Source organism: Microtus pennsylvanicus, chromosome 3 (assembly GCF_037038515.1).
Source record: "Microtus pennsylvanicus isolate mMicPen1 chromosome 3, mMicPen1.hap1, whole genome shotgun sequence".
NCBI classification, from domain to species: Eukaryota; Metazoa; Chordata; class Mammalia; order Rodentia; family Cricetidae; genus Microtus; species Microtus pennsylvanicus.
In genome coordinates, this window is record NC_134581.1 from 24,225,095 (window position 1) to 24,248,067 (window position 22,973).

General features: G+C 46.4%; 1 protein-coding gene across 6 annotated transcripts in view; it reads left to right on the forward strand.

Moving 5' to 3' along the window:
* Mras (muscle RAS oncogene homolog) overlaps positions 1-22,973 on the forward strand; it is a 52,608-nt gene that overhangs the window by 17,653 nt on the left and 11,982 nt on the right. For all 6 annotated transcript variants that reach the window (XR_012909964.1, XR_012909965.1, XR_012909963.1 and 3 more), the window contains exon 2: positions 8,484-8,693. Coding sequence is in view for 3 of the 6 variants with exons in the window: in XM_075964891.1 (XP_075821006.1) it covers positions 8,501-8,693 (193 nt within the window). In the remaining 3 variants the exon portion in view is untranslated. The remainder of the gene's footprint in view (positions 1-8,483; positions 8,694-22,973) is intronic.

Below are 22,973 nucleotides of genomic sequence, written 5' to 3' on the forward strand. Positions count from 1 at the left end.
ACTTCATCACCTGCCTGGCTGAAGAATCAAGACTGCTACTGACCCCCTCGGCTGCCATACTGACAGCCACTGAGCTTAGTGTCGTCTTGTCCCTGTATTTTCTCAGATATACGCACCACATTTGATTTATTTGTTTTAATTTTATGTGTGTGTTTTTCCTGTACTGTTGTCGGTGTACCACACATGTAGCAAGTGTGCCTGGGGAAAACAAAAGAGAGTATCAGATCTCCTGGGACTAGACAGAGTTACAGAGAGTTGTAAGCCACCATGTAGATGTGGGGGATTGAACCTGGGTCTTCTGCTGAGCCATCTCTGCAGCCCCCTGTACCCATCATATTTTGAAACTTACTGATTGACAAGGTTATGCTAGGCTTAGCACCCAAGTACCTGCTTCTTTTTGCAGAAGAAGGGGCATTGTGTCCCTTCTTGGCACAAGAGCGGGCAGAGAGGGTAGAAGGGCTAAGTGGGGGCAGGACAGAAAGATCCCTGCAGCCCTGGGAGGTGATGGGGAAGATATGGCTGTCACCCTCATGGTGCTTGTAATCTGCTTGGGGAGGTGGTTCTGGAATTCAGGAAATAATTTCATGTTATGGAAAAAGAGGGGTAGAGAGGGAAAAAAAAACAACCAAAGAAAAAGCTTACTTCTCAGCTTAAAGATGCCTGATGTTATAAAATCATTTAAAAAAAAAAGCAGCATTGCCGTTTAGGAGGAAGTTTCCAGAGCACGTAATGGGTTAGACTGCTGGTGTAGCCTGTGGGCTGGGCGGGGTTTGGGGGGGGGGGGAGCAGTGGTTACCATGGAAACCAGCTCAGCTGCCTTCCCTGCCAAATGGCTGCTGTTCCAAAAGTTGGTTCCTATGTGGAGGGAGCTGGAACCTCAGAGCCTTTCCCATGGAAACAATGCCCCAAACGATGGGCGACCTTCCCACATAGGCCTGCAGCATCTGGCTGTGATGGAAATGAGGTGGCAGGGAGATTTCAAATGAGGGAAGAGGCCATGGCTGGGAGTCACAGGACTGAGATGGGTATGCTTTTGCTTCTGGGAACATAGTAAAAAGGCGAGAGAGGAAATATCTGGGTGCCTTTTCTGAGCTTATCATATTTAATGCCGTTTTATTTCATGCTTAGAGAAGATCCCGAGGCTACCCAAGGTTATACAACTGGTCAGTGGACAGAAACCCAACAGAAAATAAATGGCAAAATGTGACAAGAAACCAGCTACCTTCTTAACCTTCAAGGGGCCACCTATTATCCCCCAAAGTGAAAAACAAACATTCAACAATAACTTTTACTAGAAGAAGGATATAAATATAAGTACTTTGCTCCATGGCTATGTGGCAACAGTGATTGTGCCTTGTGGTGACTTTCAGCTTAGCCTTTGAGTGGCATTTAAGAATCTTTCCTTGTGCCATACAAGACCATCTTACTTTGTAGTAGTGTGGCATATGCCCTGTCATCTTCTGACAAAGACATCGGATCCATTTTCCCCCTGGGTGAAAAACATGCCCCTCGGGAGAAGACAGGCAGTCAAAACCACTTCTGTATTGGGGGCTCTCTGGATCCAGTTTGTTCTGGTTCACATTTATTCCAAAAGAGTCCTGTCTGTGGGGTTCATCTCACCCCTTGGACACAGTCCCAATGCCTGGCTGAGAGGGTTTCCATGAGTCCTGTGTGTACTTAGGCCAGCCCCGTGGTTGGCGGGTTGTATAACGTTTTTGGGAATGCCAGTGCTTAAACCCTGGTGCATTCAGCCTGTTCCATGCTAGGCTTTGTGAGGACAGAGGGCAACAGAGGCATCCCATGCCCTGGGGTGCATGACAAATGTTAGAAGATTCCAAGTGTGATGGTGGCCTCTGCATGTGGACCATGGAGCTCAAAGCACAAGGTGGAGGCTGTGTCTCCCCTGAGAAGTGATTCCTGGGCCTGGACTGGCCCCCTCTGCACACCGCCATTCTGTGAACAGTGGACATTTCATGACGGTGGGCACACCGGGAGAGCAAAGGCTAGCTGCGGGGAATAGAGTACCACTGCTGCACAGGTGGCTAGGGCGGTTACTGCGGGCTGCTAATGAGAGGTTGTCATTAAATGCTCAGTGTAGGAGTTTGAACTTGACCCATCAGCTGCGGACAGATGAAGAGGGTTTTTAGCCTGACACAGTGAGAGTGAGCCTCTTCCACTGAGTCCTAGGAAGAAGTGAAGTCCAAGAGAAAGGGAACCCTGGCCTGCTGCGGTTCCCTGTGGCCTGGAACTCTTCAACGCCTGAGGTCGGTCAGAGCTCTATAAAAAGAAGGGAGACCTCCACTGACCACTTCCTGCCAGCTGCCTCAGCAAGGGGAAGCTGTTTATAGCAAGTCGGCAGGTGATTCTGCTGTGGGTGGTCTGAACTCTGACTCAAAGGGCAAGTTTGGGTCCTCTGTTGCTAGTGTGTGTCTTACCTTGTGGTCTTTTGAAGAACACAATCAACAGAAATGGTTTATTTCCTCGCCCTTTCCCATCTGCCTGCTGCTGCTCGTTTACATGGCTTCCAGGGGAGGGTGGAAAAGTCTCTTACCAGCAAGCACCTGAGCTCTGGCCAGCGTCATTGGCCATTGGGGAGAGAGAGGACAGAGGCACTAGGCTCCGCTAACCGGAGAAGCAGAGAAGAGGGTGTCTGCCCTTCCTGTCTGCCCCCGTTCCTGCAGTCCTGTGGTTCGCTCTCCTGTGGCCCCTGTATGTGGTAGCTTAGGCCACTGAAGCTGTAGCTCATCTGCATTGTTGGTTCTGGTGCTGGAGCCACATCCAGCTCTATCCCAAAGAGCTTAAATGAGAGCAGACAATATTTTCAGGGAGCCTGCACGTTTTATTTTGTGAGGGAGATTTTAACACTCTCAAATTGTTACACTATACAAGTCTATTACAGTCATCCCTTGGTATGGGCGGGCGGGGGGCATACAGGGTTTCAAGACCCTGACAGATACCCAGATTTGTAGATTCTCAAGTCCCTCACATAAAATGCCATAGCACCTCCCCATACACTTTAAGTCACCTCTGCATTATACACGCCCAATACGATAGATATACTGCATAAAAAGCGATATCATACTGTTTAAGGAATAATGGTGAGAAAAAAAATAGCCCTTACATGTCAGGAGAAAAAAAATTAGAGTCAGGGTCTCATGTTAAAGCTAGCTTCCAGTTTACTACGTAGCTAAGGATGACCTTGAACTTCTGATCTTCCTGCTCCCACCTCCCCAGTGCTGGAATTACAGGCATGCTCACGGCCTCCAGCTTCTGGGGGCCAGAGGGTTAGTGCAGCTAAGCAGATAGTTCACCAACCAAGCTTCAGAGCCAGCCCCAAATGATGTTTTCACATACAAAAGTGTTTTATTAATATAGCATACGTAAATTATAAAAGAATGATAAGATTTAATGTCTGTATTGTGACCCAGCATCTGGGACTGGGAGAAGGCTAGAAGAAGAGTACAGCAGATTCTATTCCCAGTGCAGGTCTCAAGGCTGAGCGGGGAGGTCAGGGGCAGCAGCTTCTCAAGGCCTCGTCTCGCTGATGTCAGCATCAGCCAGGCTGGCCAACCAGTCTAGAGGACTGGAAGGGATGCGCCTTTCCCCTCCAGACAGGTGTGGTCAGAAGCCAGAGAGGAGCCTTGTTTCCTGCTGATCTTTTTCACGGTCTTCCCAGGCTGTTCTTAAGTTACCATCGACAGAGCCTGCCAGCTTCAGGTGAGGCTGGTGAAAGACTGTTTTTGCTAACTAATTGTGTTAAAACCTGTGATCTTTCCACCTAAGGCCTTCAGCCCATCCTTAGGAGCTACACGGGCACCTGATTCTCCATTGTCCTCACCAACAAAGATCTGGGTGACTGGTTTAGATCTCCAAGACTCCTCCCCCCAAAAAATTTTCAATTATTATTTTTATTTCTTTATTGATTTTTTTTGAACTCTACATTTTTCTCTGCTCCCCTCTCCTTTAACCCTCCCCCAAGGTTTCTATGCTTCTAATTTACTCAGGAGATCATGTCTTTTTCTACTTCCCGTGTAGATTAGATCTATGTAAGTCCCTCTTAGGGTCCTCATTGTTGTCTAAGTTCTCTGGGATTGTGATTTGTGGGCTGGTTTTCTTTGCTTATGTTTAAAAACTACTTATGAGTGCATACATGTGATAGTTGTCTTTCTGTGTCTGGGTTACCTCACTCAAAATGATGTTTTCTAGCTCCATCCATTTTCCTGTAAAATTCAAGCTGTTGTTATTCTTTTCTGCTGTGTAGTACTCCATTTGTAAATGTACCACATTTTCCTTATCCATTCTTCGGTCGAGGGGCATTTAGGTTGTTTCCAGGTTCTGGCTATGACAGTGTTGCTATGAACATAGTTGAGCACATGTCCTTGTGGCACAATTGAGCATTCTTTGGATATATACCCAAAAGTGGTATTGCTGGGTGTTGAGGAAGGTTGTTTCCTAATTTTCTGAGAAATAACCACACTGACATCCAAAGGGGATGTACCAGCTTGCATTCCCTCTAGCAATGCAGAAGTGTTCCCTTTACCCCACAACCTCTCCAACATAAGTTGTATCAGTATTTTTGATCTTGGCCATTCTTACAGGTGTAAGATGGAATCTCAGAGTTGTTTTGATTTGCATTTTCTGATGACTAAGGATGTTGAACATTTCCTTAAGTGTCTTTCAGCCATTTTAGATTCCTCTGTTGAGAGTTTTCTGTTTAGGTCTGTACTCCATTTTTTTAATTGGATTATTTGTTTTTTGATAACCAATTTCTTGAGTTCTTTGTATATTTTGGAGATCAGACCTCTGTCTGATTTGGGGTTGGGGAAGATTTTTTTCCCATTCTGTAGGCTGTCATTTTGTCTTGTTGACCATGTCCTTTGCTTTACAGAAGCTTTTCAGTTTCAGGAGGTCCCATTTATTAATTGTTTCTCTCAGAGTCTGTGCTGCTTGGGTTATATTTAGGAAGTGGTCTCCTGTACCAATGCATTCAAGTGTACTTCCCACTTTCTTTTCTATGAGGTTCAGTGTGGCTGGCTTTATGTTGAGGTCTTTGATCCATTTGGACTTGAGTTTTGTGTATGGTGTTAGATATGGGTCTGTTTTCATTTTTCTACATGTTGATATCCAGTTATGCCAGCACCATTCGTTAAATATTCTTAAATTTTTTTCCATTTGATTTTTTTTTTGCTTCTTTGTCAAATATCAGGTGTTTGAAGGTGTGTGGATTAATATCTGGGTCTTCGATTTGGTTACATTGGTCCTCCTGTCTGTTCTTATGCCAATACCAGGCTGTTTTAAGTACTGTAGCTCTGTAGTACAGTTTGAAGTCAGGGATTGTGATGCCTCCAGAAGTTTTTTTATTGTACAGGATTGTTTGGGCTATGCTGGGTTTTTTGCTTTTCCATATGAAGTACCGTTCTTTCAAGATCTGTGAAAAATTTTGCTGGGATTTTTGATGGGCATTGCATTTGAATCTGTAGATTGCTTTTGATAAGATTGCCAAATTTTCAATAATTTACAACTCATAGTTGATTTGAATCTGTCAATATAGAATTCATGGCTAAGAATGTTGACTGTATTCATGAGCAGATGTGTGTGTGTGTGAGAGAGAGAAACAGAGAGACACAGAGAGAAAGATGGAAAACAGACACAGGAAATCGAAGAGCCCTGCAGTCTGATTTTGGAATAGCCACTTCCAAACCTTGCTGTTCTGGTTCCACTTCTGGGCCAGGACAGTCGTGTATGCATGCCTCCCTGTAATAGTGGCCCTATACCTTTGCTGTTCAGAGGTCTGGTGTTTTTCCATATATAGTACAAATCTTTTTCTAGGTTTGTTAAGCATCCTGTTTTGGTTTTGTTTCTATGTATGTATGTATGCATGCATGCATATGCAAGAAGGTTTTGCTATGTATCCCACATTTGCTTGAACTTGTGATCCTACTGCCTTTGCCTCCCCAGTTTGGGGATTAAAGGTGTGTACCACTACACCCAGCCAGTTAACTGGTTGCTACGTGTATCTGTTCCCCCCTTCTCCCCCCAACATTTGGATTATTCATACCTCCATCTCCCCATTCCTAACATTTTTGTGACGCTCCCCTATTAGACTTTTTCCTTGCAATAAAGTCTCACCTGACAGAGTGTTTTAACTCTTTAGAGGGCATGCCCCTTTTTAATTTTGATCCATTTCTGAAAGCCTGTTCTCAGCCCAGTTTTGACAGATTTATATTCTTCCTGCCTGCAGAAAAGCTTGTACTTCCCCCACACTTTGGGGGAGTCCGAAATGTCAACATCAGGTTTCAGTGACTGGGGAGGCTCCAGCAACAGCGCTGCCCTTCAGCCACATGCAAATCAACATGGCCACACAGCCCACATTTTTGTTAACACCCTTTGTGTCTCAGCCTAGCGTCGAAGATCTTGTAGAGTCAAAAATAATTATAAATACCTCTCAAACTGGCTGCTAGTCTGGTCTAGAAGAAAACTCTGCTTTGGGGTGGGGGTGGGAGGGACCCAGTGGTAGCGGCAGGAACCCCAAGCCCTTGTGCTCTGGGCTATGCTATCCCCCACCCTCTTTACCAGCTACCCCTTGAGCCTCTCTCTTCCCCAGTGCAGCACTGGGGTGTTTTCATCTGTACAGAGATAGCAGCAAGCGTCTGCTCCCCCAGGATTGGTTTTTATGCTGCTTCGGAGTGGCCTGCGAGCCCTGCGGCTTGCTTTTCCCTGCCAGGATCTTCAGTGGGCTGCTTTTGTCCCTGTTAGCAGTCCTAATTGTTCTTTTCAGAATATTTTTATGCAATGCATCTTGATCATATTCACCATTCACCGCCTCTCCTAGTTCCTCCCACATTTACCCTCCCTACCCTCACCTCCCTACCCACCCAACTTTGAGCATCTCCTCCTTTTCTTCTGTCTAGTCCAGTTTGTGTTACCCAGCTACTTTTGGGCATGGAGTCTGCCCCAGTGTGTGGCTAACTAACCAGAAAGCTGACTCTCCTCCTTGCAGCCAGTGGCCAGTGGCGACTCGCTAGTGGTGGAATTTGGGCTGCACTAGGCTTTGGCCTGGCCTGGGCTTGTGCCCGTCTTGTGCATGTTGTCGCAGTCGCTGGGAGGTCATGTGTGCAACTGTTGTGTCTGAAAAATCTATTCCTTGGAGCCAGCCACCACCTCTGGCCCTTACAAAGTGTCCTTCCCTCACTGGTGTGTGACATTGACTGCCAGCCCACAGCTGGCTGCTGACGGATAGCACTCCATTGGCTTCCTTCCTGGTTTTCTGAGTGCACCTTCCATGACCCCCATTTGCCTCTCTTTCTGGGCACTCTGTGACATCATATCCCAAGGTCACTCTGCTCTCTGTCACCTCGTCACGATCAGTCTTAGCCTGGGAAGGTCCTATCATTCTTCAGAACCCTGGGCCCCCATTTCCAGCTCTTTCCTCTGCCTTAGTGGGGAGCTTCTCAGCGCCCACAGGTCTTTGCTGGGGAAGGCCGGCTTGTGCTTCCTAGAGTGTGAAGCAGCTTCCCTGCCTCTGCCCCCTTGGTGATACCGGAAACATCCCAGCATCGCAGAGATCTGGTGGGGGAGAGAACCGCTCCTGCTGAGAACCACTACAATACCCGCTTCTTCCTTCTTTGTCCCAGCTTAAATGGATGGACAGATTCCCTTTAATGCTGGCCTGACTTCAGCATGATAAAGTACAAGAAGATGGAAGGACAGGATGGCAGATTTGGGTTGGAAAGGGCCTCCCAGAGCACAGGCGTGCTGAATTTGCACAGCCTCTCTGTCCTCCGGGCTCAACAGCCTCAGGTCTTTCTCAGCAGGGCATTCAGATTGATAATATTGGAATTGTTATAGTTGATAGGCGGTGATGTGAAAGGTGTGTGTCTTCTATCCCTGCTCCGCTCAGAGCACACACACACACACACACACACCCCCTCTTACGTGTGCAGCTCTGGGGCAGAGGCTAGTTGTAGAGGAACTCTCTCCACACAGCTTTTAGCTGGGCTCCGTGAAGACCAGTGGGATGGTGTGAATCAGACCAGACCTGGCATGTAGTTGTGTTGAGGGAATAGTGGTGAACAGGTCATTGGAACGGTGATTGTCTTTGAGTAGTGGGACCACACATGACGTGTTCACGTTGAGCAGTGGGACCACACATGACGTGTTCACGTTGAGCAGTGGGACCACACATGACGTGTTCACGTTGAGCAGTGGGACCACACATGACGTGTTCACGTTGAGCAGTGGGACCACACATGAGGTGTTCACGTTGAGCAGTGGGACCACACATGACGTGTTCACGTTGAGCAGTGGGACCACACATGACATGTTCACGTTGTTTTGCCTTGTTTCACTTTCTAATTGACCTTTGGGAGTTTTTGTTCCCATGAATATTTCTCTCAAATTCAGGAAAGAAAGCCCATGATTATTTTTTCCCTAGTTCAAAAGAAAGAGACCCCTCCCTCATCCTGTGTGTCTTTCTTCCCTAGGTGTGGCTACCAGAAGCATGGCCACCAGCGCTGTACCCAGTGACAACCTCCCCACGTATAAACTAGTAGTGGTGGGAGATGGAGGTGTGGGCAAGAGCGCCCTCACCATCCAGTTTTTCCAGAAGATCTTTGTGCCTGACTACGACCCCACCATTGAAGACTCGTACCTGAAGCATACGGAGATTGACAATCAGTGGGCCATTTTGGATGGTGAGACCTGATGACAGCCTTGCATGGGGTGGGTTACCATGGGGAGAATCAGGGAAATGTGATAGGCTTAAGTGGGGCAACATGGTTTCCTGCTTGCTGATATTATGGGATGGTTGCTGTAAGGCAGTATGTAGCATCCAGGGGGAATTCTAGATAGAGATCTGGTCCTGGTAGAGTGTTCAAAGACCTTAGTGGTAATGAAAGCAGACTGTGAAAGAAGAGGCCAGGGAGAATCCTGCCAGCTCAGAAACGGTGTATGGGAGTTGCTTCTTTAAGCAGAAGCTCTGATGAGCAGATACAGAAGTTTCAAGCTAATAAAAAAGAGAAGCTTTCTCTTTTTAGATTTATTAAGGAAAACTGAGAAAGGTCTCCCAAGAATAGGAGGCTCTCACAATATATGAAAACTGATTTCTTACTAACCAGAGTGTACCTAGGAAGTGCCCCTTTGTTGGGAGTGTACTTAGGAAATAAATGCCCCTTTGTTGGGAGAGCTTGCATCTGGCATTGTATTTCTACTCTGTTCAAAATTAGGGTTTCTCAAAGTATGGTGGTCAAGGAGCTTCCTAGAGATGTGAATCCAGACCCCTTCTCATTCCGAAACTCCAAGGGTGGAGGGCAATGACTTGGTTTTTAGCACACCCTGTAGGGATTGTTGAAGCTGGAGACCCCCCCCCCCCTTGCTAGATTCCCGCTGGCCATGATTCTCTTCCTGAGCTAAGCCCATTAATCACAGGGCGCTGGTCTAGGAGGAGAGCTTGGAAAGCTGCTGACTTACAAGTTTCTTTCAGATAAATGCAAATATTTTTCTCAGTCTGTGTCTTGTTTTCCATCCTCCCAACAGTTCCTTTCAAAGACTAGATGTTTCTGTTTTGATGACGTCTAGTTTATTCGTTCTTTCACAGAGTGTACTTTTGGTATTTTGTCTAAGAAATCTTTGCCTAACCCAAGGTCACGGCTGTGTTTCTCATGGTTTCTCCTGGAAGTTGAATTGTTTGGGTTTTTCATTTACGTTTTGTTCTATTCTGTACACTTTGCATGTGGCACGGGGGTGGGACAGATCTTCCAGAGTTCCTTGTTAAAGATAATCTTCCTTCCAGCTCCCAGTTGACTTTGTCCCAATAGTGAGAACCAGTTCCCCGTGTAATCTGTCTTTGGTCTGGACGTCTGACTTTAGACAAATCGCCACTGCTTTAACAGTTATAGCTCTATGATAACTTAGCAATTGAAGCCATGTGAATGAATATGAATTATAGACTCAGTGTTAATTTCTGATTTTGTTTGGGATAGTGCTGAATTTGTGTACAACCTGAAGGAATTTTTGTAGTGTTTGGTACTGAACCGTAACACATGCTAGGCAAGTGACATAGCCCTGAACCACGTCCTCAGTTCTGAGAACAGATGTCTTAGCTGACAATGCTGAGCCTTTTAACCTGTGAACACTGTCCCTCTCCATTTATTTAGGTCTTCCTTGATCTCTCGATTGTTTTGTGCTTCTGAATACATAGGTCTCTTATGTACATTTTGTTAGGTTTATACTTACATCTGCATTGATGCTATGATGAATGTTTTAAATTTCAGCTTCAATTGTTTGCTGCTAGAATATAGAAAATTAGACTACTTCTAATTTTTTGGGTTTGTTTTGTTGGATCTCTCTTTGTAGACCAGGCTAGCTTCAAACACAATGTGCCTGCCTCTGCCTCCCAAGTGCTGGGATTTAAAGACATATGCACCACCACTGCCTGGCTATGATTTCTAATTTTTAAAATTACTTTCACATTAACTATGAAGTAATGGGTTTCATTGTGGCACTTTACACATATATGTCATTATATTTTACTCAAATCCATTTTCCCCTCACTGCCTTCCCTGTGCTTCCTGATCCTCCAATATGATTGATTTTTATGTATCAATCATATAACCTTCTGTATTAGCCTTAGTGGCTCTTTGTGAGATTCCTTTCTGCATGGATGATCATGGTGGTAATGGTAGTTTTATCTTTTCCTTTTCAATCAATGGTTTTTATTTCTTTTTCTTGCCTTATTTCGGTGACTAAAGCCTCCAGTATTGTGCTGGGTGGCAGAATAAGAACAGAATCTGTGCCTTGTTCCTAAGGGGGGTGTTCAGTCTCTTGGCATCAGTCTGATGTTAACTGGAGATTTATTTGGTGGAGATGCCCTTTATCAGGTCAAGGAGGCTCCCTTCCCTGGTTTGCAGCCGGTTTCAATCAGGAGCGGCTGTCGGGTGTTGTCAAATGCCTTCTCTGGCTGAGATAATCCCATGGCTTTTCTTTGTTAGTTTGCTAATGTGGTAAATTATGTTGAGGTTTTCCCTCAATTTTTAAAAACATTTTAATTACTTTTATTTAGTGTGGGTCTTGGAGGAGATTGGGGCGTGTGCTGCAGCCTGTATATGTGGAGGTCAGAGCACAACTTGGGGGACATTCTCTCCTTCCGCCATGTGGGTCCTGGAAGTTGAGCTCTGTCGTCAGGCTTGGTAGCAGGTACCACACAGAGCCTTTGCTGGCCCTTTACCTAATGTGTAACTAATTTTTCATCCCTGAAATAAACAGCACATGGTTCTGATGAATTGCCCTTTCATATGCCATTGGCTTCAGTTGGACAGAATTTGATACAGAAATGTTTTACTTGTATTCTCGAGGGATATTAGACCATTTTTTAATTATAATTTATTTATCTAACTTTAGTATGAAAGTAATGCTGGCCTTCTAGAACAAGTCGGAAATTAACCCTTCTTTTTCGATTCTCTAGGAAAGTTTTAATAAGTCTCTTTTAATTTCTTTTGTATACATTCATTGGAATTCGCCAACAAGACCATCTGGACTGCAAGCTTTATGGAGAAGCTTCTAAACTGTCAGCTAAATGCCCTCAACAGACATAGGGTCATTAAGTCATCTCTAGTCTTCAGTGAACTCGGGTAGTGGGTGATTTTTAAAAAATTGTTTTGTTTATCAGAATTGACAAATTTATTGCCATAAGGGTGCTTGTAATATTCTTTTATAACCTTTACAACTTGTAAATTCTACAGTGATGTCATCTTTCATTCCCGATATTAGTAACTTGTACCTTTTCTTTCTCCTTTTCTTGATCAGGCAGGGTTGGGTTTCATAAGTATTGATTTTCTCAAAAAGCCAGCACTTACACCCATTGATTATTCTCGTTTAGTTCCATTGATTTTTCACTCATTACTATTCTTTCTCCTTTACTTACTTTAGATGTAAGTTTCTCTTGTTCTCATGCCCTTGGAAAGGGGTGTCTTGCTGTTCTGCCCAGGCTAGTCACCTTCTCCTGGGCTCAGTGATCCTTCCACCTTTGCCTCCCAAGTACCTGAGCTTCAGTGACACAACACCATGCTCCACTTTGTTAGAACTGCCTGAAGTGTAAGCAGATGCTGATGCTTCAAGTCATTTTTTCTTTCTTGAATATTCATTTAGTGCTATAAAATTCTCTGAATTACTCCTTTAGCTGTGCCCCACAAATTGTAACATCATATGTTTCCTTCCTTCCTTCCTTCCTTCCTTCCTTCCTTCCTTCCTTCCTTCCTTCCTTTTCTCCAAGACAAGGTCTCACTATTTAACTTTCTCTGGAACTCACTCTGTAAACCAAACTGGCTTTCAACTCACAGAGATCTGCCTACCTCTGCCTCTCAAGCACTGGGTGGGTTAAAGACATGAACCACTACACCTGGCTTATGTTTTATTTCTAATCCTATCAAATTCTAATTTCCCTTTAGATTTCTTCTCTGACCCGTAGGCTATTTAGAAGTATCTGACTTAGTTTTTAAGAATTTGGTACTTTCCCGAAGACCTCTCTGCTCTGGATCTTTAATTCCAATGTGTCAGGGAACATACAGTGAATTATTCTAAGTCTTTTTTGAGGCTTGTCTCAGTGCCCAGAAGATGGGCTGTGTTCATAGATGTTCTCAGAGTTTGTCTCACAGATCACAATGACTGATAATGCCCAAGTCTTCTGTATCTTCACTGGCTTTTCTGAGTACTTGTTCTGTCATTTATTAAAAGCGGGGTGTTGCATCTCAGGGTGAAATTGTAAATTTCCTTATTTTCGGCTGGGGTTTTGTCTGGTGCATTTTTTTTTAAACACTCTGTTGTTAAATATGCAGATGCTTGGAACCAATATAACCTCTTGACAACTGGCCCTCCAATCATATTAAAATGGCTTCGTCATTCCTAAGTTTCACCTCTCTTGGAACTGTCAGAACTTTGTTGGGCACCTGTATTTCGCCTATCAGCATCCCCACCCTCCCCTAAAGTGATTGATGTATGTTATAGTATGAGAAGTGCATCATACATAAAACACACCAGTCTTTGTGTGCAGCCTGAGGTTTTGAGCATTTCATTGGGTGCAGGAAGACAAACTACTCTGGAATTTGCATGTGGTCCTCTCCCCTCCTAGGGTGCAGGTAGACAGGTGAATCCCTACTCGGGAATTTGTATGTGGTCCTCTCCCCCCACCCCTAGCATGTTCTTTCTGCAGAGATAACTCATGAAAATTTTGTCTTTTGTTTTAAGGCAGGTCTCATGTATGGCTGGCTTTGAACCCGCTGTGCAGCTGAGGTTGGACTTGAGTTTCTGATCCTCCTACCTCTGCCTCCTGAGTTCTGGGATTATAGGTATATATGCCAGGCCTTCAGGCACGGTAGGCAAACACTTTACCAGCTGAGCTACATTCATAGCCTATTAAATAACACTCTATTGGCAAGATCTTCCATGACCAAGACATCTACATTAGTATTCACACACCCGTTATTTCTGTCAGCAAATATTTTAAATAAATAAATGAATTATCAAATACTGAACAGTTTATTCGCAGTTACAGATTTGATTGGTTTGCTACATTATTTTCTTTGTTTTCTTGTCTTAGCAAAGCTTATACTCATAACTATTACAATAAATTTACATTTATGCACTTCCTTTATTACATTTTATTTAGTACATGTGTGTATGCACATGAGCTTGTGTACTTTCTTTAGCTATGACACACATGTGGAGGTCAGAGGAGGACTTGTAGGAGTTGCTTCTCTCCTTCCACTGTGTGGGTCCTAGGAATGGTGCAGGTCAATGCAGGTCATCAGGCTTGGAGGACGAGCCCTCACCCACTGAGCCATCTCATGGACTCCTTTTTATTGTTGTTGTGCGGTTGCTTTTTTTTTCTGTTTTTCTTTTCCTTCCTTTCATACGAGGTCTTGCTGTATAGCTTTGGCTAGCCTAGAACTTGCTATGTAAATCAAGTTGACCTTGAACTCACAGAGATCTGCTGGTGTAACATGAGGACCTGCTTGTTGGGGCTTCTGTCCTCCCACCAGGTCCCATGACTGTTTAGCCCCAAAGAAATCACACAGAGGTCTATATTAATGATAAACTGATTGGCCCATTAGCTCAGGCTTCTTATTAACCCTTATAACTTATATTAGCCCATTATTCTAGTATATGTTAGCCACATGGCTCGGTACCTTTTTCAATGGGGCAGGTCACATCTTCCATCTCCCGTGTCTGGGCAGGACTCCAGAGGCATGGACTTCCTCCTTCCCAGAATTCTCCTGTTTTCATTGCCCTGCTTCTACTTCCTGCCTGGTTGTCCTGCCTCTACTTCCTGCCTGGCTACTGGCCAACAGCATTTATTTAAAACATAATTGACAGAATACAGAATTGTCCCACACCACTTCTGGTCCCTGTCTTTGAGGTGGGATGAAAGGTGCATGCCATTGTATCCAGCTTGCTCTTGCTTTTCTTTTCTTTCTTTTTCCTTTTTTTTCTTTTTTTCTTTTTTTTTAGCTTTTTTGAGACGGGGTTTCTCTGTAGCTTTGGAGCCTATCCTGGAACTAGCTCTTGTAGATCCGGCTGGCCTTGAGCTCACAGAGATCCTCCTGCCTCTGCTTCCTGAGTAGTTGGATTAAAGGCGTGCGTGACCACTGCCTGGCTCTCACCTTGCACTTTCTAAAATAATTGTAGGCATTATCTATTGGAATATACTATGCCTTAGAATAGACTGAGTTAGACAAGTGGAAATAAGTTTCTTTACTACAGGTCTCATAAAACCCTTTACTTACAATGTATATTAGGAGCACATTAGTAGAGTATATTGTTAGGATTTCCCCAAAGAACCATTTTGGCCACTTCATTTTGAGCTGTGTTCCACAGAAAACATTCAGAAAAATATTGCATAATACATGCAGAAAAGAACACTGCTTGGTACAAGTTGTGGCTCAGTCAATGTTATTTCTTTTTATTGCCATGTAAGCTTCTTTAGTGTTTTTCTAAGTAACTTTGAACATTTGCTTCTGAAGGGGAGAAAGTATTTTCCAGAGTGCCTTTTAGATTTTGTGATAACAGTTCCTAGCAGCAGAGACAGAGAAATAGAGCTGCAGCATTACTTTGAAGCTCAGATCAGTGAAACTGGGCCTGATTTAGTGTATTAGTTAGGGTTTCCATTGCTGTGATGAAACACCAAAACCAAAGCAACTTGGGGAGGAAAGGGTTTGTTTGGCTTACACTTCCACACCACAGTCCATCATCAAAGGAAGTCAAGACAGGAACAGTCAACTGGTGCAGGAACCTGGGGGCAGGAGCTGATGCAGAGACCGTGAAGGGGTGATACTGGCTGGCTTACCATGGCTTGCTCAACCTGCTTTCGTATAGAACCCAGGTCCACTAGCTCAGGGATGGCACCACCTACCATGGCCTGGGCCCTCTATAATCACTAATTTAAAAACTGCCTACAGCCCAGTATGGAGAGTATGGAGGCATTTTCTCAGTTGAGGCTCCCTCCTCTCTGATAACTCCACTTCATGTCAAGTCGACATAAAACTAGACAGCACATTTAGCATATGGCATTGCCCATCAAGGCCTTCCCTGAGAATAGATACTAGACGCCCAGACTAGCACGGTCTACAGCCTAAGATCCCCCATTAAAAAGGGCTAAAACATTTCAGCCGACTGTGGCTTTTAGAAGGACGACCCCATGTACAGAAAACCTTAATCAAAGGCCTGTTATATATAGGCTTGGGCAAGACACTTAACCTTTCTGGGGTCAGTATCTTTCAGGGAGGTTTGCAAACCTGGGAGGGCCAAGGCTTTCCTGGGCAACTAGTGCTCTGTGGTCCCGCTTCCCTGCTGGCTACCATCTAGAGATGTGCCAGGCTTGGGGGCAGATGCCTTCAGTTACCCCACACCAAGCCAGTCTCAAAGTGCTCTGGATTCTGCTTTCTCTTGTTCCAGACTGAGGAGGCCAAAAGCGTGGCAACATGAACGACGATGGTAGAGACAGTGACTCTGCATGTAGCAGGGGCGGGGGGAGGGAGGAGGAGGCGAGAGGCGGGGATCCTCACAATAGTGATGATGTCAATGAGCGGTACTGCTGGAAAGCTGGTGGACACACACTCTATGAACACTGTCATGGTAGCTGCTGTTGCAGGTGAAAATAAGGATTAGTGTTATGGTTTGAATACGGAATGTCTCCCACGGGCTCGTGTTGAATGCTTAGTCACCAGCCAGTGACAACATTTTTGGAGGTGAGAGCTACTTGGCGGAAGCAGGTCACAGGAGGTGTGTCTCCAGTCCCTCCCTTGCCTTTGCTTCCTGTCCACCCTGAGACAAACAGCTTTGTCCTCACATATCCCTGCCGTCATGATATTTGGTCTCGGCACAGGCCCATGACCAACAGAATCAAGGCCGGTGAACTAAACATCTCTGACTAAGTCCTCCCTCCCTCGAGTTGGTTTTCTTTTGACAAATACATATTTATATAAATGCTATATATAATATACATATTATATATAACATATATAATAAGATCTCCTATTGGAACTACACTGAAATGTACAGCGTGTGGCATTCAGTCCGTTACCCTTGCCCTGAGTCATCCTCACCCTCCGTTTCCAGAACTTTTCCACCCCGCCCCCACGATACTCTTTACCTATTTGTTATACACACTGACTTTCTGCTTCACCCAATCTGTGACAGTCACCATTCTACTTTCTGTCTCCGAATGTGGCAACCCTGCATGCCTCATACACAAGCTAAGGATCGGTGGGATCGCATCCTTGTCCTTTCATAGCTGACTTCTTTTTCTTAGCAATGGCCTTCCTTCCTTTTTAAGGCCGAATAATGCCTCACTGCGTCGTGTGCCACTTTCTGGTGTCATTCCCTCCGACAATACATCTGGGCCTTCCCCTCCTTTGGCTGTTTCGGAAAGGGCAGCTATGAGGGATCTGTAATTCTCTTTGGGTCCTTCTGTTCAGTTCCTTGTCTTAGCAATGCTGTGTCCTGTTGGTTCTGCTGGGTTAGAGCCTGGAGGCGGCTGAGCTCGTCATGCCAGCCCCCTGGGTTACACTCAGTGCAGGTAGAGAAATGACTTGCTTGGACCATACCTGGCTAATGGCGGAGCCAGGCCTCAGCCTCCTGACCCCACTAAGCATGTTCTCCACCCTGTCATATTGACTTCTACTTTGGTACAAGTTTTAAGTGTTCAGAATAGCTGTGGACATACACTTCTGTCCACTTACAAAGAAGCAGCTGTTCCTGGGCCTCCCCTCCTTACATGCCTCTACGTTCACTCTCTTCCATGCCAGCTTCTGGAACATCCATTGCCACAAAACAGCAAAGAGCTGTTCTCCAGACCCCTTTCTGCCCAGGAGCTCTCAGACCCAGGCTCCCAACCTTGCTGCTGTTCCTTGCTGCCTTCTCAGCAAGGGCTGTCTTGGTGAGGAGCGAAAGCCTGGCCGTCTGTCCTCTGGCACCCTCAGAAACCAGGACATTTCCATCCTGGCTTCAGCTCAAAACTAGACACAAGTGCTCTTGTCTTCTCTGGGGGGCCTGGACCTGGCTTTCCCTGAACATTCGAATCCACACTCTTTCTGAAGAGCAGGAAGAGAGGAGGACATGGGAAGGGCAGGAAGGAACTGGAATGTTTATTGAGAGCTTTTTCTGGGCTGGGGCTTCAGCCCCACGGTCATTTATGCTCACCACCCATGGTCAGCAGTAGAGTGGGCACATCAGATGCTCTCCAGCCAAGCACGGAGTACGGTCAGCAGTCAGTGCTGGCCTGCCTACCCTTTGTCCTCTTTCCCAAAGACAGTGACTTGGGGAATTTCCCTCTTGCCCTGTGGGAGCAAGTCTGGCCCCTGGCCTCAGATGATGAATCCAGCCTTGCAGGTCTGTACACAACCCTTTCTCTTGGCAGTGTGAGCCATTTCTGCACAAATGCTTTCAGTGGCCTGGAGCTCCTTGATGTCCAGGGTGCTGGGGTCATGGCTAAATCTTTTCTTGCTGGTGATTGGCTCTTAGGACTGTATATTAGCAGAGGCTGCTGACCAGGCTTCCCTTGCTGACTAGAAGCCAGGCTGGGGGCCTGGCAAAGATTGTTCCTGCTGGTCCTGGCAGCTCTGCTAGGGCAGGTGGGACACAGGGAGCTGAAGGGAGAGATGCATTTGCCTTGCAGTAGGTGCAGGTGCTCTGCATGGCTAATCATAAGGAGGCTCATAGGTGAGTTGAGGTATCTGGATGGGACTGATGGCTCTGAGCAGAGGAGGGAGGTGGTATGATCTGACTGATGGTTTCAGGATTGCTCTGGCTCAGGTGTGGAGGAATCAAACTGGGTACAATGAGGTTGTGGCCTAGGGCTGTGTGGGGGGGAACAAGAAGGGGGTAGATTCCAGATGTAGTTTGAGAAGGAACCACAGGGTTTGTGGGTGGAGAACAGGCATGGGATGGGCGAAGAGAAAATAAATTGTCGCGTGGGACTGGGAATCAAAAGACTAATTTTAGACTCGTCAAATATGAGCTGCCTTTCATAGAAAGAGCAGAATCAAGGCGTTGCCTAGAGGAAGTAATGGACTCAGAAACACAGAGGTATATCCACCATCAGGAGAAGGAGGGGTAGAGCATGGGTTTCAGAGAAAGGGAGGGAGGCTAATTTTTTTTCTCATATATTTTTCATTAAGATATAATTCACAGCTGGGCATGGTGGTGTACAACTCTAATCCCAGCACTCGGAAGGCAGAGGTAGATGGATCTTTGTGAGGTAGAGGCCAGCTTGATCTACAGAGTAAATTCCAGGGCAGCCAGCGCTGTAAGACAGAAAGAAAAATCAACCAAATAAACAAACACATACACACAGAGGGGAAGAGATATAATCCACACTTACAATACCTGTCAAAGTTGTTTGTCCATAAACCACCAATCAATTCACAAATTGATAATCACTAGAATCACAGCTATCGATTCCTGAACCATTCCTTCTCCCCCTCCCCACCCCCAGACACTCATGCATGAGCAGCCACTCCTCATCTTCCGTCCCCCAGACCCCAAACTCCCCCATCTACTCTCTGTGTTCTCACATCTCCTATGCATGGATCCTACAGCATGAGTCTTCTGTGAATGGCTCCGGTGCTTGGCAGGATTGGTGAGCTGCAGCAGGCATTTAGAGTCTTCTCTTTGGTGTGTGGCTGACGCTCTGGTGTATGGGCTTCACTCGTTCTTTCGTTGGTTCTTGGCTCTTGGATGGATGGCGTTGCTGGGAACACTCAGCTCTTGCTTTTGTGTGAACGTAAAACTTTCACTTCTCCTAGGTATACTGCTAGGGGTCATGTGTTTAACATTACATCCCACCAGCAATGCACGACAGGCCCACAGACTCGAGGTGAGCTGTTTGGGGGGAACTGTGAAATTTATTCTGAGTCGGCTTTGTTTCCGAGACGAGGGTGGAGGGGAGAGTAAAGGAAGTAATGGTTGCAGGGGAATAGGAAGCCAGCCGGTGACGGTGTGTTTAGAATCCCTAATGCTCAGGACCCTGTTAAAGGGACCCACCAGGGCATCCCTGCATCTTCGCTTCCCAGGTCTGCGTATCTGCCTGGGGGCAGGTGTGGAGTCTGGGAGACTGTGGTGGAGTCAGCTGGGAGTGGGGATGGAAAGTACAGCCTCAAACCTTCCATGAGGGCTAGCCTCGGGTGTCTTTACCCTTCCTTTGTATCACCTGCCTGTTATCAGGCTTTGGCCTTGCTGCTGTTAGCTTCTGGCTTGCTCGTAGGCAGATAGTTGTAAGGAACAGAAAGATCTCAACGCAGAGGTGGGTTCAGCTACTCCGTGGCTCATTAGCACACCAGCCTGAAGCTTTCCAGCCTCAGCGTGCCTCAGTCTCCTCACCTGTAAGTGGCTGGCCTCCCAACATGGCTTTGAGATGGAACCAGGGTTGTGGGCCAGCATTGTGTCTCTCCTTTCTTCCCAGCTCCCAGGGCCGCTCCCAGGTTCTGTTCCCGTGATGCTCTGGCTCTGCTTTTGAGCCTCTGAGCAGAGGCTCTACCTCTGAGACCTCTACTCCCCTCCGCAATTTCTTCTCTGTGTCTGGTAGTCTTTTCATCACGGACAGCACCCGAGAGGACAGTTTAAAAGGAAGAATGGTTTATTGCCGCTCACTAGTGCGGAGGGTTTGGTTGGCAGTCTGCTAGCTCCACTCAGTTTGGGCCCGAGGTAAGGCAGAACGTCATGATAGCAGGAATATATAGAGCAGGAAGCTGTTTGCCAGAAGAGAGAGAGAGAGAGAGAGAGAGAGAGAGAGAGAGAGAGAGAGAGAGAGAGAGAGAAACAGACCAGCGACAAGAGTCCCTTTAAAGGCCTGTCCCCAGTTGCCTGCTTTCTCCACCTAGGCCCTACCTCTGAAAGTTTTCACTGCCTCCCAAAATAGAGCCACCAGCTGGGAGCCAAGCCTTCAACACATTTTATATTCAAACCATTGCATTCCCATCCCTGAGAGCAGCATCAGAGCATGAGTGTCCCTGGCTCCTCTAAGAACTCCACAGTCACGGAACGTCTTCCCCAAGTGGGCACTCACACCTACGATTTGCACACCAACCCAGGGGATCTTAGGTCTCACACACACCTACCCCCTCGGTCCCCTCTCTCCAGGCACTGTGACTGGAATAGTATGGCGTCAGGAACAGGTGTCTCTGGGGCTAGTAACTGTGGACTATCACTTGCTCTTGTTCTTAAGCCTTGGAGGAAGCTGGTGTCGCTGCCAAAGGGAATCCTCCCCCAGGGCCAGGGAGCCAGCTGGAGGCTCCTTCCCTGGAGGCAGTCCCAGGCGACCTGGCTTTCACAGCCCGTCAGTGCTTTGCAGATGAAAAAAAAAATCCCCTTTTCTGGGAACAGTGAGTGGCTGATGCAGCTGGTCTTGCTGCCAGTCACCTGGCCTTGCCCTGTGACACACCTGACCCAGAGAGTGAGCCCAGTTCCAACAGGAAGAAGCAAGCCTGTCCCTGTATGTTCAGTGGGATGACATGGTTTGATGCAAACCTGTACCCAGGGGGAGATATAGGCTTCTCCACTTAACTTGCCTGAAAAATAGGATTGATCATCTTTCCTCCGCATGGGAGGTGTGGGGAGTACAGGAAGGCAACAATCTCTAGATAGGGTCCTTGTGGTCCTTGTGGATATGTCATCTCTAGAAGTCACTTTCTTCTTCTGTGTCCTGGAATCCTTGATTCCCCCATCAGTGAAAGCTGAAAAGTCAGTTTTTAGTGCTTGCCCTTAAAGTTCAAAGGGCATTTCACCAAAGTCTGGATGCATCCATGCTTTTGCACACCTTTTGGGGCTCTCCTTGGAGTTGTATCTGGGGGAAGAACCCAGGGAGCAGTGCCTGGTTCCTGGTATTTGCCACTCCACCATGAAGTATAGAGCTGAGCCAGGTTAAGAGGCACAAAGACAAACACAAATACGTACAAGCTGGAGGAAGATTTCAGAGATGGGAGTCGGAGGCTGAGACCTCCCATGAGGGAGGCCTCCTCAGAGGTCTGCCACCGAGCCAAAGGGCAGCCAGGACATCTGGCGAGGAGGTGACAGGCTTTGGGACAACCAGCGAGGAGCAGAACAGACTTTTAAGTTGGCAGTCACAGCTTCAGCGTGCGTTTGGAATCTGGACAGCTAGTCTGGATCCAGGTGGCCAGACCCACATCAAGATGGATAAAGAGGAAGAAGAAAGGAGTGGGGCGGGGGTGGAGAGGGAGAGGATGATGGGAGGAAGGGAAGAGAACAGGGAACAGTCTTGACAGGGACGTCAGAGCCCCTGGCTGACACCCTCGATGCTGACTGCCCACCCACCTGAGACGTGTGATGCTGGCATGTGGGACTAGACCTAAGAACAGCCTCCACGAGTTTCCATCCCCAGCCTCTCTCTGCCTCCCGGTTCTGCCGGCATCAGCACACACTGGCAGATCTCCTCTCCCCACAATGAGTAAGGCTGTCCCCAGAGGCCTCCTACCTTCCTGATCATAGGGAAGGCAGGCAGAGTCACTTTCCTAGGAAGGCCGGGTGGCAGGACATGGGCTGGGGTCTGTCCCAGGTGTTTCCAGGTGTGTGAGTCAGAGCAGGGGCTGCCCAGCTCGGCATCACCTCCTCCCAGCTGCATGTCTCCTCAGGCCAAGAATAACTTTCAGTCATTTGCGTCTTCAGTTTTACATGCAATTACTAGTGTATCAGGTTGTGTGTGTTTTGATCATTCATGGCTTTCTGTAATTATTTAAATGTTATTGGTATATGTTATACAAAATAATGGGCCTTGTTATGAGACTTCACACATGTGCATAATTACTCCTGTTATTGTCTTTTGTCCCCCACCCCCTTTTTTCTCTTTTCAAATTGTCTTATTTACACACACACACACACACACACACACAGAATGATAGAATATCCCTAGCATACAGACCAGGATGGCCTTGAACTCACAGTTTTCCTACCTCTGTCTGCCGAGTGTGACACCACTCCTGACTTTTTTTTTTTAATGTAGATTCCACATATGAGACACGATGTGATTTTCATCTTTCTGCATCTGGCGTGTCTCACTTACTGGGATGTTTTCCTGCAAACCGCAGCATTCTGTTCCTCTTTATGCCTCTGTGGAACTGTAGTAGCGGTTTAGATCCGCTCAGGTATGCACTCGGGTGATACGGCTGTGTAGTATTCCCATTCTTGGTCTTTCCAACAATTTCCATGCTGATTTCCATAGTGGCAGCACCCGTTTCTATTCCGACAGCAGCATATATGGTCTTTGCCAGTGTTTGGTGCCTTTTGCTTGATGATAGCCCTTCGTACTGGAGCAAGATAGGATCCCAGTAAACTCTTGATTTTCATTCCCCTCATTGTTAATGATAACATACGCTTTATGATTCTACTTTTGAGAACTGTCTCCTATGTGAATTTTAGAATTTTTTCTAGCTCTGTATAGAATGTCATTGAAGTTTTGATAGACGTATCTC